At 38.0% G+C, this 19,396-nt stretch overlaps 1 protein-coding gene across 4 annotated transcripts in view; it reads right to left on the minus strand.

Moving 5' to 3' along the window:
* TBC1D14 (TBC1 domain family member 14) overlaps positions 1-19,396 on the minus strand; it is a 75,873-nt gene that overhangs the window by 13,837 nt on the left and 42,640 nt on the right. For all 4 annotated transcript variants that reach the window (XM_030008366.1, XM_041124376.1, XM_041124372.1 and 1 more), the window contains 9 exons: positions 18,882-19,000; positions 16,103-16,185; positions 13,286-13,403; positions 11,604-11,710; positions 10,603-10,683; positions 9,101-9,195; positions 8,026-8,097; positions 6,543-6,671; positions 3,384-3,493 (listed from right to left, as the gene is read on the minus strand). In XM_030008366.1, the coding sequence (XP_029864226.1) occupies positions 3,384-3,493; positions 6,543-6,671; positions 8,026-8,097; positions 9,101-9,195; positions 10,603-10,683; positions 11,604-11,710; positions 13,286-13,403; positions 16,103-16,185; positions 18,882-19,000 (914 nt within the window). The remainder of the gene's footprint in view (positions 1-3,383; positions 3,494-6,542; positions 6,672-8,025; positions 8,098-9,100; positions 9,196-10,602; positions 10,684-11,603; positions 11,711-13,285; positions 13,404-16,102; positions 16,186-18,881; positions 19,001-19,396) is intronic.

Raw genomic sequence — 19,396 nt, forward strand, 5'->3', positions numbered from 1 at the left:
CAGTCTTCGTATTCTGATATCCCTTTTTTTCAATTGCTTCCTTCATACACAGGCTTTTCACAACATTGTCTGAGACAATATAATTTCAACATCTTTCCTCTTAGCATTGAATGTACCAGCCTCTGCCCTCTTCCTTCCCTTCTATCCTATTCCAGTATTTTTTCTAGCATCTTCCTGCTCTGTGCATAGATCTAGTTCAGTTTAATATTCTCAACCTTCAGTCATAAAAATCCTTCCGATGGTATTTCTCCCATCAAACGATGGGAGAAATGAGCCTATCCATTACACATCCCCTCATTCCTCTACTCATGTTGCATTAATATTTAATCCCAGTGTAAAAGCCAAGTCAAACAAAGCCTGTGTTACACTATCCTCTGTGCAAGAGGCATATGAAAATCAAGGAACTCAAGCAAAGGCATCAGGAGGCCTGTATGGATGAGCAAGAACCTCCTGACAAAACTCAAATATAAAAAGGAAGCATACAAGAGGCTGAAGGAGGGAAGGATGACCCTGGATAAATAGAGACACACTGTCTGAGTATGCAGGGAAGGGGCTAGGAAAGTCAAAGCTCATCTGGAGTTGAATCTGGCAATGGATGTTAAGGACAATGAGAAGGGCTTTCCACAGGTACATCAGCAGAAGAAAAAGACTCAGGAAAATGCGAGCCCATTGCTGAATGGGGCAGGAAACCTGGTGACAAAGTACATGCAGAAGGCTGTGGTACTCACTGCCTTCTTCATCTCAGCCTTTACTGAGAAGACTTACCTTCAGGAATCCCAGGTCCTCCAGACCAGTGGGAAAGCCTAGTGCAAGGAGGATCACATTAGGGAACATTTAAACAAATCAGGCATATACAAGTGCATGTGATCTGGTGAGATACACAGGTGAGTGCTGAGGCCACTCTCAATTATCTTTGAAAGGTCCTAGTGATCAGGGGAGGTTTCTGAGGACTAGGAGAAAACAAATGTCACTTCTATCCTCAAGAAGTAGGATCCAGGGAACTACAGGCTGGTCAGCCTCACCTCCTATCCCTGGGAAAATAATGGAAGAAAAATTCCTGGATATCATTTCAAAACATATGATGGACAAAAAGGTGATTGAGAGAAGTCAGTATGGATTTCTGAAAGCAAAATCATGCCTGACCAACCTGATAGCCTTCTACAATGAGAAGGCTGGCTTGGTGGATGAGCGGAGAGCAATGGATGTTGTTTACCTTGATGTTAGCAAGGTTTCCAATGCTGTATCCCGTAAAACCCTTGTTGATGAACTGATGAAGTATGGACCAGATAAATGGACAGTGGACTGCAAACTGGCTGGAACTGCCAAGCTCAGAAGGTTGTCATTAGTGGCATGAAGTACAGCTTCAAGCCAATCCACTGGTAGAGTACTCCAGGGTTTGACACTCATCCAATACTTCTGAACATCTTCATTAAGGACTTAGATGATGGGTCAGACTGTACCCTCAGCAAGTTTGCAGGCAATACAAAACTAGGAGGAGTGGTTGATACACCACTCCATAGGCACCTTGAGACACTGGAGAAATGAGCCTAAACGATTCTCATGGAGTTCAACAAAGAGAAACGCCACGTCCTGCACCTGGGGAGGAAATAAGCCCAGGCACCAATACATGTGGGAAGCCAACAGGCTGCAAAGCTGGTTTGCAGAAAAGGACATGGAGGTCCTTGTGGACAACAAGTTGAATGTAAGTCAGCAATGTGCCTTTGCAACAAAGAACGCCCACAAACTCCTGGGCTGCATTAGGAACAGCACTGCCAGCAGGCCGAGGCAGGTCATCCCTCCTCTCTACTCAGCACTGGTGAGGCAGCTCTGGGCTTCCCAGTCCAAGAGAGACATGGATACACTGGACCAAGTCCAGCTTGCCATGAATACAATTAAAGGCTTGGAGCATCTGATACACAGGGAGAGACTGAGAAAGCTGGTACTGTTTAGCTGGGAGAAGAGATGGCTTGGACCTAAAAGTGTAAAAATGCTTGATAGGAGGGTGCAAAGAAGACAAAGCCAGACTCTTCTTGGCTGTATCCAGTGAAAGGACAAGAGCCAATGGGCACAAACCGAAATACTGGAAATTCCATTTAAATATAAGAAAATGAAAAACCTGTTCACTGTGAGGGTAGTTGAACACTGGAACAGAGTTGCCTAGAGAGACTGTGGAGACTCCTTCTTTGGAGACACTCAAAACCCAACAGGACAAGGTTCTGAACAACCTGCTCTACTTGACCCTGCTTTGAGCAGTGGGCTTAGACCAGATGATCTCCAGGGGTCCCTTCCAATGCCCCAGCAACTCTATGATCCTGTGAAAACTCATGTATTCAGGTTGGATTGGACTGAATTACTTTAAAGGGATTTCTGTCTAATGGATCAGCAATATGTTCAGTGCTAACAACTAGGTCTTAAAGATTACCAGGGTATCAAGAGCTTGGTTCAGGTAGAATTGCATTAACAGTACAAATGTCTTCCAAAATAACAACTTACGAATCTCAGAAAAAAATGCTGTTACTACTGGGAATTTAATTTTTACTGAAGGTATTTAGTCAGATACCTGAGAACAGGAGAAGTTGTTAACAATTTAAGGGCAAACCAATTTTTCACAAAAAAGATTTCATATTATCCCCAAACTGACAACAAAGTCTTGCTTGCTGAGAAGAGACATTTTAGCAGCCCCAAACCAAAGTCTGATAGGCACAAATGCAAATACTCAATTTGGAGTGCCTTATACCACACCGAAATTTGGCAAGAGTGCAAGTAAGATCTTTGCCTTTTTTCTTCTCTAAGGAAAAAGGTTCTAACTACACTAGAACTAAAAGGGATCCTCTAAACAGAATCTAGGACCATTTAACATATGAGTGAGATATTGCCCAGGAGCCATAGTTCATCCTGCCAAAAGCCTAGCTGTTTGCTTTTCTGCAGCTTCTAGGTTTTTGTTGTATGGACAGAAACAGTTTTAACTACTCTTTTCCTGTTCTGTGCAAGAGGACAAACTATAACTTTCAAATGCAAGACTAGCAATACCGTCTCGAAACACACCCCTGGTACACACCTGCACATAAAGTAGAAAAACTAACAGATTTTCTCAGAAGATCAATCCAAATACACACTAAATATGGATAAACAGTGCTATACAGCTGGATTTCAAAATAAGCTTCAAACTCAACAGAAGTATAATAATAAAGGTTAGGCAAACGTTAAACATCATGGAAGTATGTGGGAAAGATTTGGATTGACAAAATTAAGTACTGAACAAAAGAGAAAGCCTTTATCTTAAAAGAATACTAAATCAGGTAAGAGCACTCCAGCTTCTGTCATGAATACTGACATGGAGCTGTATGCTAGTATGCACATTAATTATACTTTCAATGCCTTACCAATCAATAAGATAGATGTCTGGAGTTAAATTATTTTTTTTGAAGTGAGCAAATAGCTTTGGCAGATTCTCTTCAAAGAATACCTCAAATGCGGCAAAGTAAGTCAACATCTGGGAAAATACAATGGGGAGAAAAAAGCAGTTAGCCGTATTAATGGGTTTAAATGTATTATCTGTTGTTGGATTAATGCTCTTCAAAAACAGGATCATATGAGTTACATGATACAATAAAGAGCTAAACATTTATATTAAGGACAGCATCTGCAACCACATAGAGTTTAAGATCCACCCTATATACTGTTCTCACTAAACAATAAAATTATTGGTTTGGGTCTTGGCCAGCTGCCTTTGGAAAGAAAAATACCAGCAGGAGATAAGTTATTTGCTGATTTCTCAAAATAATTATGATAACAGAATGGTGCTTTAAGCTTGTGGCAGTAATTTAATATTACACTGAATAAAATCCAAGGCCCAATGGATTATAAAATTAAATAAGAAACTAAAATAATTTAATAGTCCATAGCAAGAGTGAAGCATCCAGTTGGCTCCAATCATAAATCATATGCTAATACAAAAGCTTCTTTTATACCATATGTTTTAAAATAGGGTAATAGCCTTTCTATTGCAAAGAGGGAGAGACAAAGTTCACACAGAAAAGCCAAAGATCAAGACAAAACACCTGTGGAAGGGAAACAGATTGTAACTCCCATCTGATACCCTTGACTGTACTGCTTTTAACACAAAGACTTTCATGTTATTTTAAAATTTGAATATTTAGGTCAAATTTCATAACACGAGGCACAGAAAAAGAAAATCTTCCAATCCAAGTAAGAGTTAAAAACAAAAGGCTTTTTAGCTCCCCTTCTCCCCATTCTCTTAATATTATAGGGAGAAAAGTTAAGCAGAGTCCTTGAATGACTCAGTAATTTTAATTACAATATCCCAATAAAAACAATAGAGTGGCTGTGATTTCCTCAAAGTATGAGTTGTATCAGCACGCTTCTCCCCAAAACACCATGACAGTAAAGGGAAAAGAGGAGCCTTTTGTATGAAATCCTTTTAAAGGATGACAGATTTGTTTCCCAGGTTTTTTAATGTCCTTACAGAAATTTTTCCCATTTCATCTGAATAAAGTGACAAGATGGTGGACTACCTTCATTAGCAGCAGCAAATAAAAAATTGACCCTGGTAGTCAGTAAGAGTGTAAGGCTTAAAAGCCAATCAGAGATGGGTATATGCTACAGAAATAGCCATACAAAGTTACGTAAAATCTCTGAACTAACAGTTACTGAGAAACAGCTTCGTGGCAAACATGACATCAGAAATCTAGAAAGCCACTTTAGAGAACTGCACAACTGAAACAGCTTCCCAACACAGTTTTTTAAATGCATGAAATCCAAGCAACACATGAGATCTGTGAGTATAAAGAACGAAGCAGGTAATGCAACAGACAGTCCTACTTCCACAATGATTTGTTTACATGCTAGCACCACGGTAAGAGTTCTACTAAAGTGTTTCAAAAGTACATTAGAGAAGGGATCTTACAAATAACTGCTACAATCACATCTACTGATAGTAATGCAGGCAGCTCTATTAGAAATGCAATAGCAGTTCAGGTATTTATCTTGATCAAATCAACATTCAACAAGACATTTACTTTGTAGCAATTAAAAAAAATAATCTAGTTTAATGAAACTGTAACCAACAAAAAAAAAATCAAGATTAAATTACTATCACTTCCACAACTAATTTATGCCGGTTTTATTTTTTTTTAATTTATTATATGTTAAGACAAATCAGCATTTGGTTATTAATATTGGCTATTACTGACACAAAAAGATGACAGTAGACTGCAGATCAGTGTATTAACCACAGCAAGCCCAAACTCTCACTTTATGCCTCACTACTTTGTTAGAAATATTAGATACAAAGTTTTCCTTGTGCTGTGAATCATGGCTTTGTAATTTCACAATAAGTTAATATTCTTTCATGTATCACCATCTCTACTCTTCTGCAAGCATTCCTTTACCATGTAGCATCTATTTAGCACGGCTAACAGAACTAAATGGCACTATCCAAGAGCATACCAAACCCCACTATTTCAGCTTAAAAAAAAAAATCTTATTATAGCAAATTTAATTCCAAAATCATCTTCACAAGAACCATATTTACACACTGAATGCATGAGCATGTCCTCTTTTTTGAAGTACAGTAATAGAGATGACTGATACTGCTTCTAGCAATGCTGTCTGCGCTGTGGTACACCTCCCTATGGGCATTTACAACTGATGAGATTCAGGGACTGCAACAGGAAATTACATACTGCTTTTCCAGCAGGAAATACTGATAGGATCCCTAGTGTCCTACTGTTTAAGCAACAAAAGTGATTGTTGTTGATGTCATCCATTCCCTTTCTTTATTTCTCCCATTTGAACTCTTGAGAAGCAGATTCTATTTTCATAGTGTTAGAAGGTAAGTAAGTGAGAGAGAAATACAGAATGCCATCTATTTTACAAAAAAGAAAAAAAAAACTTTTAAAGTAAATTAAAAACACATTTCAGGAGATGTGTCTTATTTTGCTATGGTACACAAGTAGTCCAGTGTACATGCTAACACGGAATTTTAGAGACTCTAGAGAGAATTGGGCAACCAGCTCCCACCGAAAATTGGAGGGGTCTGCTCATGTGATTCCCCCAGGCTCCTTTTCAAACCCAGCTGCTACAGTAAGAGATGGGAAACCTGGTTCTCTCTGCAACAGTCTATTTTTAGCAACCTATCAGTTCGGGTTAAAAAGCACCTTCAAGACACTTCTTCCAACATTAAGGTGTTTTCAGCTTTCAACTGCAGCACTCAATTTGAAAAACACCTACGATAACATTCTCTTAACTATTCTCTGAGCATCATAAAACAGCAGCTGAACAATTTCATTCACCTGCCGGTTCAAAAAGGTTAGTGGGGTGGGTTTTGGCTTGGTTTGGTTTTTTTGAGGGGGTGTGTGCATGCGCATATGTGTGTGTTGGGGTTTTCTTGTTTATCAAGCATGCTGCTTTAAAATAAATTCTGACTGACTTTCTAAGCTACTGAGACCATCAATATTTTTTTTTAAACTTTCCCCACACATATCTACAACATGTAGATTACAGTTTTCTTGCATACTTACAAGGCCATGGTCCACACGGAAAAATGCCATCTGACAGGGTTTATTTAAAAGGTTAGAAAAAGCAATGAAGGCATCTGCAGTATCCAAGTTCAAGATCAATACTGCTGCTATGAATGACATGCCCTGTACCTAAAGAAAGAAGAAATGTTACCATTCAGCAATAACTGTATTCTTGCAAGAATACTGCCTCATTTTGTCTTCATAATCACTAGTGTTTAATGCACTTGCTGAGCTGCTGAATTTTGCGAAACGTTCAGAAAGGCAGGATTTTTTAACCCACGTGACCCTTTGGTATTGAATGTTCAGAGCATAGAAGCTAATAATCCCCATGTTGCCTCCTTTCGAAGACTCTAAGTAAAACTCCTAAGACAGGCTAGGATGACAGCACTTTCAAATATGCAGAAGATTTTTTTGAAGAATAAGCTATTTGTAAGTAATTCCTCTTCTCCTAGGGATGGGTCACAGATACCCTTATTTGTGGAAAGCTAGACTACAACCCTAGAGACAAAGCCTGCTCTTTCCTTTTTCAGTCAATTACCGGCAGCTACAGACAACTGCAAACTGCAACGACTCATTTGACAAGCAGTAGCTTTTTAAGATTGAGCTCGTTTCATTTACCGTAAGCTCATGATGATGTTGCATTTTTCTACAAAGTATGCTATAGAATCAATGCTGAATCTAGGCAAAGCTCGCTCACTCAGAGGGTGTAGCACTGCCATTGCAGAGTCACACGGACCAAGGTGTGACAGTCCTTCTTGCAAACCTGAGGAACAAGCTCCTTCCCAACACAACAACAGGTTCCATGCCAAATAAAGCACACCACCTGATCTGCCCTTCTTCTAGTTTCCCAGCAGTCACACTCAGCAGTTTTTGTCAAGCATCACATACTACTCAGAGAATAGGAACATTATCTTTCTACATTTGCCTTCTCTAAAACAACTGCTCCCAAATAAAGAATAAGCTCCTATATATATCCCTGCTCTGGGAAAAAAAACTAAATTAAGTATCTGAAATCCAGTCAGCCCTCTCATAATCACTACTTCAAATACTTTGAGAGAGCTCATGTAGCCTCGATGGGCATTGCTTTAAAAACTGTTCCAGAAGCTCACAGTGCTAAGGCACAGAAATGCCTATCAAGAGGAGTAAGAGACTCAATAGGAGAGTCTCAGTAAGACTGCTGTTAAGAACAGTATGTACTTCAAAGGACCAATTTAACCACATCTTCTATTTTGACTCCCATTTTCAAGCACCACAAATATGTACTTCTGAGTATTCCAATTACTTAACCTGTTAAAAAGCTTAAATGTAGCAACAGAACCATTATATACACTTCTCAAGCATGTACTGGAATAGACGAAAGCACACAGAAACCCCACAGGTATCCGCAAAATCATTTAATACTGGTCTACAAAGGACTGATTAACACAATCCTCCCTCCCTCTACTTCTCCCTCCCCACCCCTGAAAAAAAATTCTTCACTTACATAGCCCACATCAGGTCTGTAACAAGTATAGGCTCCTAAAATACTGTGCAACGTGTCATGGTAAGGACCACCCTATAATTAAACAAAAACAAGACAATACATCTGAGTATATAACAAACATGTTAAAAACCCTTCAGTACTACAGACAGTATCTATTACTTCTGATGAAGGACACATTATTTCCCTATGCAGCTTTGAACAGCCCCAAGTCTTTCAATGTAATTTTGCTTTTAAAAGCATGAAACAGCCTTCCATACCCTATTTATTACAAACGCATACAGTTCATCCAATACATCAATTACAAATTAAATCCTCATACAAGAGGAATGTAAGCCTAAGACATTCCTTATAGCTTAGCAGCACTTTGACAGTAGTGCCAAGAAAGCAGGAAATAGTTAAAACAACAACAATATGTCATAACACACAGAGAATATCAAGAATGATACATATAGCTAAAAAGAACTTCACAGTGTTGGCTATTAACGGCTGCCATATCTTACACTAAGTACTGTAATTGGCTGACAAGTTCCAAAGGGAAAAGTTTTTCACCCAAAAATGTTGATTTATCACAACCTAAATTTTTTACAGGGCTGCTGCAATTTGTGTATAGAAGGACAAAATAACCGGTTAAAATGAGTTGTTAAAGCACACCAAAAAACATACAAGTTAAATTGGTTGTGCATGGAACCAAAAAAAGGCCACCAAATCTTGCTTGCTTGCTTGAGTTGTGCTCTCTCTCACTTACCGTGTATTTGCAACCCAGCAGTGTTGATTCACTGACTTGGAAACACTCACCTGCATCACTTCATCAGACAGAAACCAGCATGGACTAGGCTAGATGAATGATGATTATTAGCCAACAGATTGGGTTTTTGCCTCTTCCAAATGTGTAGTACCTTGAGGTTACTCTTTTCTAGATTATTTCTAGTTTTCCAAAATCTTTTAGGAACTTTTTCCTCTCAAGATGTCTACTCTTTCAGACTTGAACTCAATGGGCTGTTTCAACCAAGGAACAGGCAAGATTATGTAAACTTAATTTCTCTGAGAAGTCAAGACAAAAGTTAACATTGCTTACTTGCTGGAATATACAGAGATTAGGAAACGTTCTTGAGATATCCAGTTTTATTAACTCCAAGCTTGCTTCTCTGTCAGCTGCAGAAAATCCAGCATCTACAAAAGCCAGAGTTACTGCTTTTATTACACGGATCAGTGTACACTCTTTTTTTTTTCCCCCAGTGACTTTTGCACAGTTCATTTATTTCGACGCAAACACTAGGGAATAAGGGCATAGACAGGACAATTCCCTGAATTCAGCACACAGGCTAAGAAGCAAGTATGTCCTGACTCAAAGCAACCCTACAGTGCACATTGACCCTCAATATGTTTTGAAGTGATGGGGGGAAAGACGCAGGGCAAGGCAGGCCAGGCGCTTTACTGGTATCTGCTGACAAATCATTAGACAGACACAAGCCTGTTAACCTGTGACCCCTCAGCCTCAACAAGGCTTCCCAATGGCTCCTGAAGTAGCTGCCTCTGTGGAAAGGTTGTGGTGGGAGAGAGAAGTCATAAAGCAGCAGCATTTGATAGATGCCACCTATCTCTACTACTGTCAGGCCTCCTTCCAGAATCATGTTTATTTACTCTTTGTATGTGTTGTTAAAGATCACAGACACTGCAATACATTCTCCATAACTGAAACAGATCTCACACAAAGTAAATTTCTAAAGTAATAGTTTTCTTTCTGATATCAAAAAGTTTTATTTTTATTTTGTCTGTTCTGGTAAGTACAGTTGGGAATTACCTATGGCTATTTATTGAACAATCAAAAAACAAGAGTTGTCACTAGCCAATGCTTACACCAGTCACATGAGCATCTATGCTCCAGAAAACAAAGTGCAAGAGGAAGCTGGAAACATACTAGATGTCATCTTATTTAAGATGCAGACAATCTTAAGAGAACAAAGTAGGGGATTTCCAATCAAAAATATTTTTCTGTTGATAAATGCCAGTATGTTCGTTCTCATTTTTCTGGTCAGCATAGTTACTTACCAAAGGCAATTTCAAGCATCTGCACGTAGTTTTATACTCTCTCAAAAACAGACAACTCCTCCAATCAATTAGTAAATCTCTAACCACTTTGTCTGCAAAAATAAATTGCTGCTCTCTGAAACATACCCAAGAGATGGGCTTAAAGCTGCAATAAGGTACTAAAATGCAATCTTCTGCTGTAATTTGAGTTTCAATTCCAAAACTACAGATGCAGCAAAGTATTTTAGTGTTGCAATTCAAATTATAATCCCCAAACTTTCCTAGTTTTCCTACAAATTGGCATCAAATAAGAACTGTACCTAGACGTAGTTTATAAAGAAAAATGAACAAATGTGTTTTATAAGAGAACAGAGATTCATTGAGAAGAAAGAATACAGCTATTTCTTGCTTCCACAAAAAGTTTTCTTTTTACCAGACACATCTTTATAGATGAATTTTTTGTTTAAAGTTTGTGATTTCATTTTAAGGAACAATTTTACAAAATCTCTTATTCTATAACACAGCATAAATCATTCATGAAAAGCATACCTTCACACTCTACTTCAGCCCCTCCCGTGCTAAGTGATCGCCATTTCTCTTTGGCACGAGCCAAGCAAATATCATACAGTTCTGGAAAATGAAAAACGGAGAAAACGAAGTCCACTATTTGTATATGCTCATGTCCACTGTAAGGTACTAAATACCTACCATACGAGCAATGCTGCCCCAGTCATTACAAGTAACAGTATCTCTAACATAGCAGTTGAACTTCTAAGTAGGTTATGGTTCTGAAAGACTTGTTCCACTGACCTGTAACTTGAGATTAAGTGAAAAGGAAAGGCAATCTAGGCACAAGTCGCATTTTATGTTCAACCATTTACTTTTCTTACAGACCACTGATGTTCAAAATTATAGTCTGATTGGATAATTGGGATAAGTCTAGAAAATTCCATGTAAGAACTACACCCAAGGTAACTAAGCCAAGCACAGAAAAGCAGCACAATACAGCAGGAATACAGGCAGCCTACCACATTTCCATGTTGGACTTAATTACATATGTTAGTCTTTCAGAGCTGTGTTTTTCTGTACTCCAAAGTAGCACATTATTTCTATTTTCACACACACGTATAAACAAAAGTACAAATTTCCCCAAGGGTCTTTTAGTCTCTCACAAACCTAACATCTTTCTCTAAATCAAAGGAAGCACACTATACGCATACTCATAGGCATTACAAAATTAACAACAATCCTAAGTTTCAAAAAGAAAAAAAAAATCTTGAGTCATTAATTCTAACCATTTCCATCTAACATCAAAGCAAGACACAGTGACAGCAATAATCAGAAACAACTCACAGCAGCAATCCCAGAGCAGCTACAAGATTAAAAGAGACTCTATTTTTTAACAAAACACGTCAAAGCACCACAAAAAAGAGTACAACTAGATAACATCTCCTCACACCCACAGATCAGGTTCTGATACACCCTAATAAATACAAGGCTATCCCCTTATTTCTCTTTGTAAGACAATGTAGACAAAACAACAGTCTCACCATGGGTGATGTTTAACTCGTTGCCAATTGCCAAGCTCCAGACTTTGCCTCTCACACTTGGTGGAATGCCCTGCCACCATAGCTCTCGAACTTTACGGGAACAACACCTGTTTAAAGCAAAACAGATTATTCTAAGAAATATTTCATTGCCAGCTGAATTGCAAATGTGTCCTCCTACCACTGCTGAAGGGATCCAAACCAAAATGAACATGAACAGGCCAGGAAGTCAAACACGATTTGCACATGCCCATTCTTTAGTACTATTTTGCTTTGAACTGTAAAGGAAAGCTTACTTCCTTCCAAGTTAATGGCTTATTTTGACAGAAGCACTGCAATCACAGTATCTGTAATCTGCAGCCACACTTGACCAGCAAGATTCGTAGGGGACTGAAATAAACAAACGAAAAGGAAATCCCTATCTATGCCACTACCTATGCTAAAGGCTGGATATCTCCATGTAAGATATACAGAAACAAGTCATGGAAGTCTGCCCTCTCCCCTCTGTCATCATCCTGCTGTGCAAATGAGACATGCAGTTTCCCACCCAGCTTTGCAGCTTTAACCATCCAGAAAAATGCATGAAGATGTAACAAGTAATAACTTTTAGGTGGGAGCATGAAAGACATTTTAACAGAACACAGGCTTTGAAATGGCTGGAGCTAATGTTCATCAATCTGAGAGCCCAGAAGGAGGAACAGAATAGCACCTAAGCACCAATGAAAATTTGTGGTAGTGACAAAACCCGCAACAATTCATTTATCTAAAAGCAGATTCTGAACTGAAATGTAAAATAGTGAATACATTGGGGAACTTCTGGATTTATAAACCAGTACAGGAGAAGGTGTCCTTATTTTTACAGCAGCCATAACAGATGCATCTTCAAATACTAAAGACAGACATATAAATCTACAATTTGCTTATACTTAATTTATTACTTCAGTTCTCCAGAAATGCATTTTCCAACAAATTCTGTCCATGTTTTTAACATATATTCTCAGGACAACTGAGTTCCATGATTAAGCAAATTGCAATTGAGAGTGCTGTGGAGGTTGGTTTATGTTGTTGTTGTGCTATATTCACGGGTTGGGGGGGGTTGTTTTTTTTAAGATGACTAGCAAAGTCCATGAAAAACCTGACAGCGAAGGTAGCTTACCAATTTTCTGTGCTGTGTCTTTGTAGGAAATCTTTTAGCACTTAATTTTTTTTTTTAAATAACTTTTTCCCTACTTCTCTTTTCCATCACTTGATTATCCCAGCAGGTATACCACTCTGTAATTAAAGAGTCTTCATAATACCATACACGTACTTCAATCTACATTTGATATTATAACATTAACAGCTCAAGTAGCCAAGGAAAGCTCATTTCTGATAAATGCATGGTGGTCAAGCATTATGCTTTCTGCTTTTACATTCTCTACCACAGACCACTTCTCAGTGTTTCACAGTTTCTATCCTGAACCTCCATTGAAGACAAATAATAAGAATTAGAACTGCATCACTTCCAGCCACCCTGTAGAAATAATGAAATGTATGTTGCTTATTTTCTTCGTAGCTGTCCAAAAGTGACTTTCAAACAAAAGCTTCCAAGACCATTTAAAATTATACTTGCTAAGTTTGTAACTTCTTTTCAGAATACACACTCAGCAATTTTAATTAAAACTCAGTATAACATACTGTCTTACATAGTTTCCCAGTTGGGCAAGATTTCATTGTTCCAAGTTAAAACAGCATTGCCGATGCTGTCTTCCAGTTTACAGCGTTCTTCCAGTTGTTTCTTTCTCTTCTGGGCTTCCTTAAGCTCTGCAGAAAAGCAATTGCTTTTTAAGTTAATAAAACCAGAAACCAAATATTCAGAGTTAGCTAGTCATGGCTATTCAGCCATGTAAAAGCACACTATAGTCACCTAAATGTACAGTGGACTGTTCAAATTCTAAATATTTCCCAGACACACAACAAGCTAAGCACTGGTGCCAGTGTGAATAAAGAACAAAGTGGAACTATGCATAAGGCTCATTTTCGATGGACAAAGGGATTTGGATAATATAGGGCTCCTTTGACTCTTCAAATCTAACCCCATTAGTAACTTTGAATTAGCATCTCTGACAGCCAACAGTCCCACCTAGTAGGCCAGGTCAGAGTATTTCCTAATAAAGCCTCACCCCCTTTCTTATGGCAGACTCAAAAATACAGGCTAGAATAGCACAAATTTTGTATTTTGTTTTCACTCTTATGTGTTGTCTTTGTAAATTATGATTTAGATATATTGTCAGGAAATCACAAGAGCCACATTTTTGATCCTTCTTAGCATACAGTTAATCTAAATGTCATACATCACAAATATGTATCTGCTGAAAACCTTCAGTTCATTAAAAAGAAAATATTTTTCATGTTTAGTTTAAACACATTTTACATTTTTGCATTATCACTCAGTATTTTTGCTTGCATCATTAACTACTATTTCTTCCGCCAGCAATTTGTTAGATATGCAATTTAACAAATGCAGGCAGACACTCTTTATAGCAGCACAGTGGAAATACAGGATGTGTGCGTGCACGCACACACTGTTTACAACATGGGAACTGACCTAGCAAGGAAAACTAACTGAAGAACAGCAGTACCATGAAGAATGTCTTTGGAATGAACACACACAACGTGACGGGTCTGCTTTAAAGCCCAACAGAAGCTGTGCCTGAGCAGAACTATACCGACTGTCTTATAATATTTTCAGTTTTGATACAAACTCTTTGTAAGCCTGCCTAAATGCAGGCTTTGAATTTTTCTCTAAACAAGAAGAGGGTGTTTACACTCTGATTTCCTGACCTCTACACAATACATCACTCTTCAAAGCTGTTCATCTGGAGTGGCTTTAGGGAAAATGGGTTTGTCAGGGTATTTATCTGGACAGAATGACATACTCTAGTCCAGTGAAGACAGCAAAAGGACCTGGCCCGTAGCCCAACCTGAGCATCATCCCATTTCTCCCAAACCATCTACCCTGTGTGCAAAGAAAGAACAGAGAAACTCCTTTGGACTACTACACATTAAGTAGATATACTAACATGGGAGTCACATGAAGTTAGAACTTCACTGGTAGGTGTATGATGTTCCAAACCACAAGAGGATATTTTTATTAACATGTCAACTGCAGAAAGCAAGCAAGTCCTCTGTTCATATCACATTTCCACTGTTTCATATGGCTCAGGGGTCTGCCAGCTGGAAAAAAAATATTTCCAGTAGCTCTCACTGGACACAAAACTTCTGAGAGTCCAAATTTCCTATTATTGCAATGCTCGTTTTTAATTAGAAAACCTAGATGGTCAAAAAACATCAGCAGAAGGAAACCACTACTGTCAGCTCTACCTGATATGCATGGTACAGCGTTACTGAGACACCTCTGTGAACAATGTCAGGCAAGAAATTATGAGCAAAACTTTGGGAAAGCTGTAAATTTTAAGTGGGAGACAGATTATCAAATACACGTAACTACACGCATTTTCCTATGTGGAAAATTATGTATTTATGTACTACAGCCTGAACAAGTTGTTCCCAACCTGAAACTATCAAATATCCTGTAGTTAGCTAAATAAACCTAGTCTTCACTAATTTCACTGATAATCTACTTCAATATATTAGTAAATTTTTAAACCAACAGATGCCACTCAGTTATTTAAGGGTTACAAATTAAAAAATTCTTTCCTGCTGGATTCTAGGATTGTTTTCTTTTTCAGCTTGGGGTGGGGCTTTTTAATGAAACTACCTTCACTCCTCTCTCTTCTCTGGATTGATTCTTCTTTGGGGGGGAGGTACAGATCCCTCATGTTACAGTGCAACAAGACTGACACAAGTGCATTTCAGGTTTAGAAATACCCCTTAACTTTACTTCTCTCCTCTGAAGACAAGTGTCCTGGTTTCAGCTGGGATAGAGTTAACTGTCTTCCTAGTAGCTGGTACGGTGCTATGTTTTGAGTTCAGCATGCGAAGAATGTTGATAACACTGATGTTTTCAGTTGTTGCTCAGCAGTGTTTAGTCTAATGTCAAGGATTTTTCAGCTTCTCATGCCCAGCCAGCAAGAAAGCTGGAGGGGCACTAGAAGTTGGCACAGGACAGAGCCGGGGCAGATCACCCAAACTGGCCAACGGGGTATTCCATACCATGGGACGCCACATCTAGTGTATAAACTGGGGGGAGTGGGGGCAGGGGAATCGCCGCTCGGGAACTAACTGGGTGTCGATCAGTGGGTGGTGAGCAATTGCACTGCGCATCATTTGTACATTCCAATCCTTTTATTACTACTGTTGTCATTTTATTAGTGTTATCATTCTCATTATTAGTTTCCTCTTTTCTGTTCTATTAAACCATTCTTCTCTCAACCCACGAGTTTTACTTCTTTTCCCAATTTTCTTCCCCAACCCACTGGGTGTGGGGGGAGTAAGTGAGCGGCTGCATGGTGCTTAGTTGCTGGCTGGGGTTAAACCACGACAAGAAGAAATTCCATCACCTCTTTTTTTTGCTTGAACCACCATTTCTTCGTACTGTTGTCTGTGTTTCTGAGCTTCTTCTGCTGGTTTTGCAGGGAGGTTCCTCAAATTAAAAAAAAAAAAAAAAATTAAAAATATCAGTATTTAAAGTTGGCATGCCTGTCTAAAGAAAATTCTAGACACTTCTAAAAGAAAAGCATATACTGCTTCTTGTCAAAATATTTGATCAAAGAGTAGAGCAACAGATCCTTGGAAAGAATTTTTTTTTTGCCAGAGTCAGCAGAAGAGAAGGAAAGAACACTGACCAGCTACGACTACTTTTATACACAAAATATGCTGAGTAATTTCCTTATGTTTGGTAATTTCAGCATTTTTATTATTAAACCAACTGAACCTACAGGCTGATCTTCATAAATAAAGGGAATATACTGGTATATACCAAGCTGGTAGTTTTGATTTAAACTGATCTCTACAAATAAGATGCAAGACCGTAGTTTCTCTTACTGTGCACCTCGTTTAAGACTTACATCCACAACTTACTTTACCCATGCAGTAATGACTCCTTACACCAGCTTACTTTTCCCCTCTGCTCTGTGAGGCCCCATTTCTATTTTAAAGGCTTAACTCCTTCCCCTCGCTTCTACAGCAACAAGTGGCACTGGAGTCATCCTCTATATATTCTCCAGTTATCAATACCAACACAGCCATTTTGATTTGTGATTAAAGGCTGGACTGGTAACATCTCTGCCATACAAATACACATGCTTATATGTCAGACCACATTAACTTTAAGCTAATTATATTTGTAATTAACATAACCGCTAGGTATCTCATACAACTACAGGATCACCAAAACATCAGAACAGGAAATGACGATAAGTATTTTGTTATTCTGTATTGTAGAACACTGTATTGTACTCCTAGGACAGTTTATATCTTTGATTAATAAAAAAGATATGCAAAAATTCACTTTCACATTCCCGTAAGGTGTCACACATAAGGCAGCTGCTAGCCATCAACACAGTCACCATTAATAGTGGTATGCTTTACTATTTACAACATCATATTCCCTGTACAGTATGCATAGCCATGTGATACATGCCTATGAATATTTTTTAGAATCAGGATTTTTACAAGAACAAGAAAAGTGGATTTTCACATTAATGTCATTGTTAACCACAGAGGACAACCTACTCTTTTCCAATTTCATTTCTGTAAATTGACCAGCATCTTTTTTAAATCCAAGTCTTTAGAAATGGTGTAAGTTGAGTAAAGTTTGGAAAAGAAAACCAGATGAAACAATGAAAGTTCTCCTAGCTTAAATTCCATCACTTAGATTATTTGTCCTGTCTCTTAACGACATCACCATACATGTGAGATTATGTTTAGTATCTATTACGATTCAACTAACACTCTTCCCAGTTAAAGCTAGAGGGACTATGGAATACTTACTGATTTTTGCTACAAGTTTTATCTAAACCTTACAAGTGAGTGCAAAATCAAGAGCAGTCATTTTGGAAAAAATCTCACTGCACTTTTCTTCCAGAAGTCTTAAATCTTTTTGTCATAGGAAATCAAAAAGAAATTACTTAAAGCCTAATAGGTAAAAAAAAAAAATAGCATGCAAACTGTAAGTAAACAATTAAAAAAGATTCTCTAGAAAGATTCATCAGACGACAGCACTGTTGTCCAGAGCAGTTTTCCCTACTAGACAAAAGAAATGATGATTCAGTTGTTTAGAATCTTAAAAATACCTTTTCTGCTAGAAGTTCCTCAGTCTATCAACAATAGGAAAGAAAGCAAAATCTGACTGTTATCCTGTAACGTATAACTAATTCAATCTATCTGAACACTGTACTTCTCAGTTTATCTCACATAAGGAATGATTTTCAACAGACAGGTTTTAAATACAACAAATAAGCTAGTACGTATTGTTTCCAGATGTACACAATAAAACCTGCTCTAACAATCACTCTTACATTGTTCTAGATGTCCCAAGAAGTCGTTACACAGTCTACCAGTCAAGCCAAAAAGTGTCTTAAATAACCCTACAACTAGACTACTTTGATATGAGCATTCTTCACACAGATTTGTTGATGAAAACACAGACCTATGTTATGCCAGCTCTTTACATCAATGCACAGCTATATTAAAAATGCAGACACCATGCCTGTAAAACTGGGTACCATTCATAAATTGAATAAACATGACTGAATTTGTGTAATTCAAGAGCAAACCATGGTAAAGCAGTTGTCAGCAAATTGTTACTGACTTAGCCTGCATATGCAAGAATCTCCTTGCAGTAACAGAAGCATGAAACAACTTATCAAGTACTTGACAAGCTTTAAAATGCGATGCTGAACCCACTGCAGAACAATCATTATATTGTTTCATTATTTACGGAGGTGTGGTCTTTCTCTGTGTAAACAGGACACTGTATCCTTGCTTCTCAATTTCTTTAACATATACCAGCTTCTCTTTTATGCTTATGTTCTGTCTGGGAAAATAAAAATCCCTTATTTGTGTTTAGGAGGTAGAATTACTCAAAACTAGAGCTCTGCTCTTCTAATTACCTCCTTTCACACAAAGCCATTGTTTTTATTATAAAACAGTTATTTTTGTTTGAATAATTTTTCTCATAATCATCCCACTTTCATATTCACTTGCCTGAAAAAAAACCCCACTACTTTAAATTTAAAATCATCTGTTTACATTAGAGTAATCAAATACACACAGTAAGAAAAGCTTTGCTAGCCTAATTTTAAAGAGACCTTCACTGTGGTACTTCCAAAAACTTACGCTGGTCTGTCCTCTAAAATAAGTGCTGTAGTGGAGAGTGGTTCAAAATCAAGATTCTTCCTCACATTCTGTTTAGGAGAGAGTGGTCTGTGAGCTCTTCCAGTTTTTTCTTCATATTCCTAGAGAAGAAAAAGACAGGGCAAGTTACAAGAGTGGAGAACACTAAGGTGATGCACGTAAGAATTTAAAAAGTCTACAAAAGTCTACAAAAGTCTTCACGATAATGCTTTCACATCTCTGCCCAACAGCAGTCCCTTTAAAGCTTTTCAACTGGAAGAAGCTCAGAACTGAAAACTGTTAAAATTTATGTTCAGGAGTGAATTTTGATGTTTTTTTCCATTCCATTTGTAGAAGCATCTTAACTTCCTCTGACTGACAGCCTGCTTTTACGAAGTACTGCTAAGAATCAGCTTACAAGTAGCAGATACTAGCTGAGGTACAAAATAAGCCCTATTTAAAATATTTTTGTTTTGATTTACATGGTTTTGAAACTGAAGCCAAAACCAGCCACAAGC

This window comes from Aquila chrysaetos, chromosome 1, assembly GCF_900496995.4.
Source record: "Aquila chrysaetos chrysaetos chromosome 1, bAquChr1.4, whole genome shotgun sequence".
NCBI classification, from domain to species: domain Eukaryota; kingdom Metazoa; phylum Chordata; class Aves; order Accipitriformes; family Accipitridae; genus Aquila; species Aquila chrysaetos.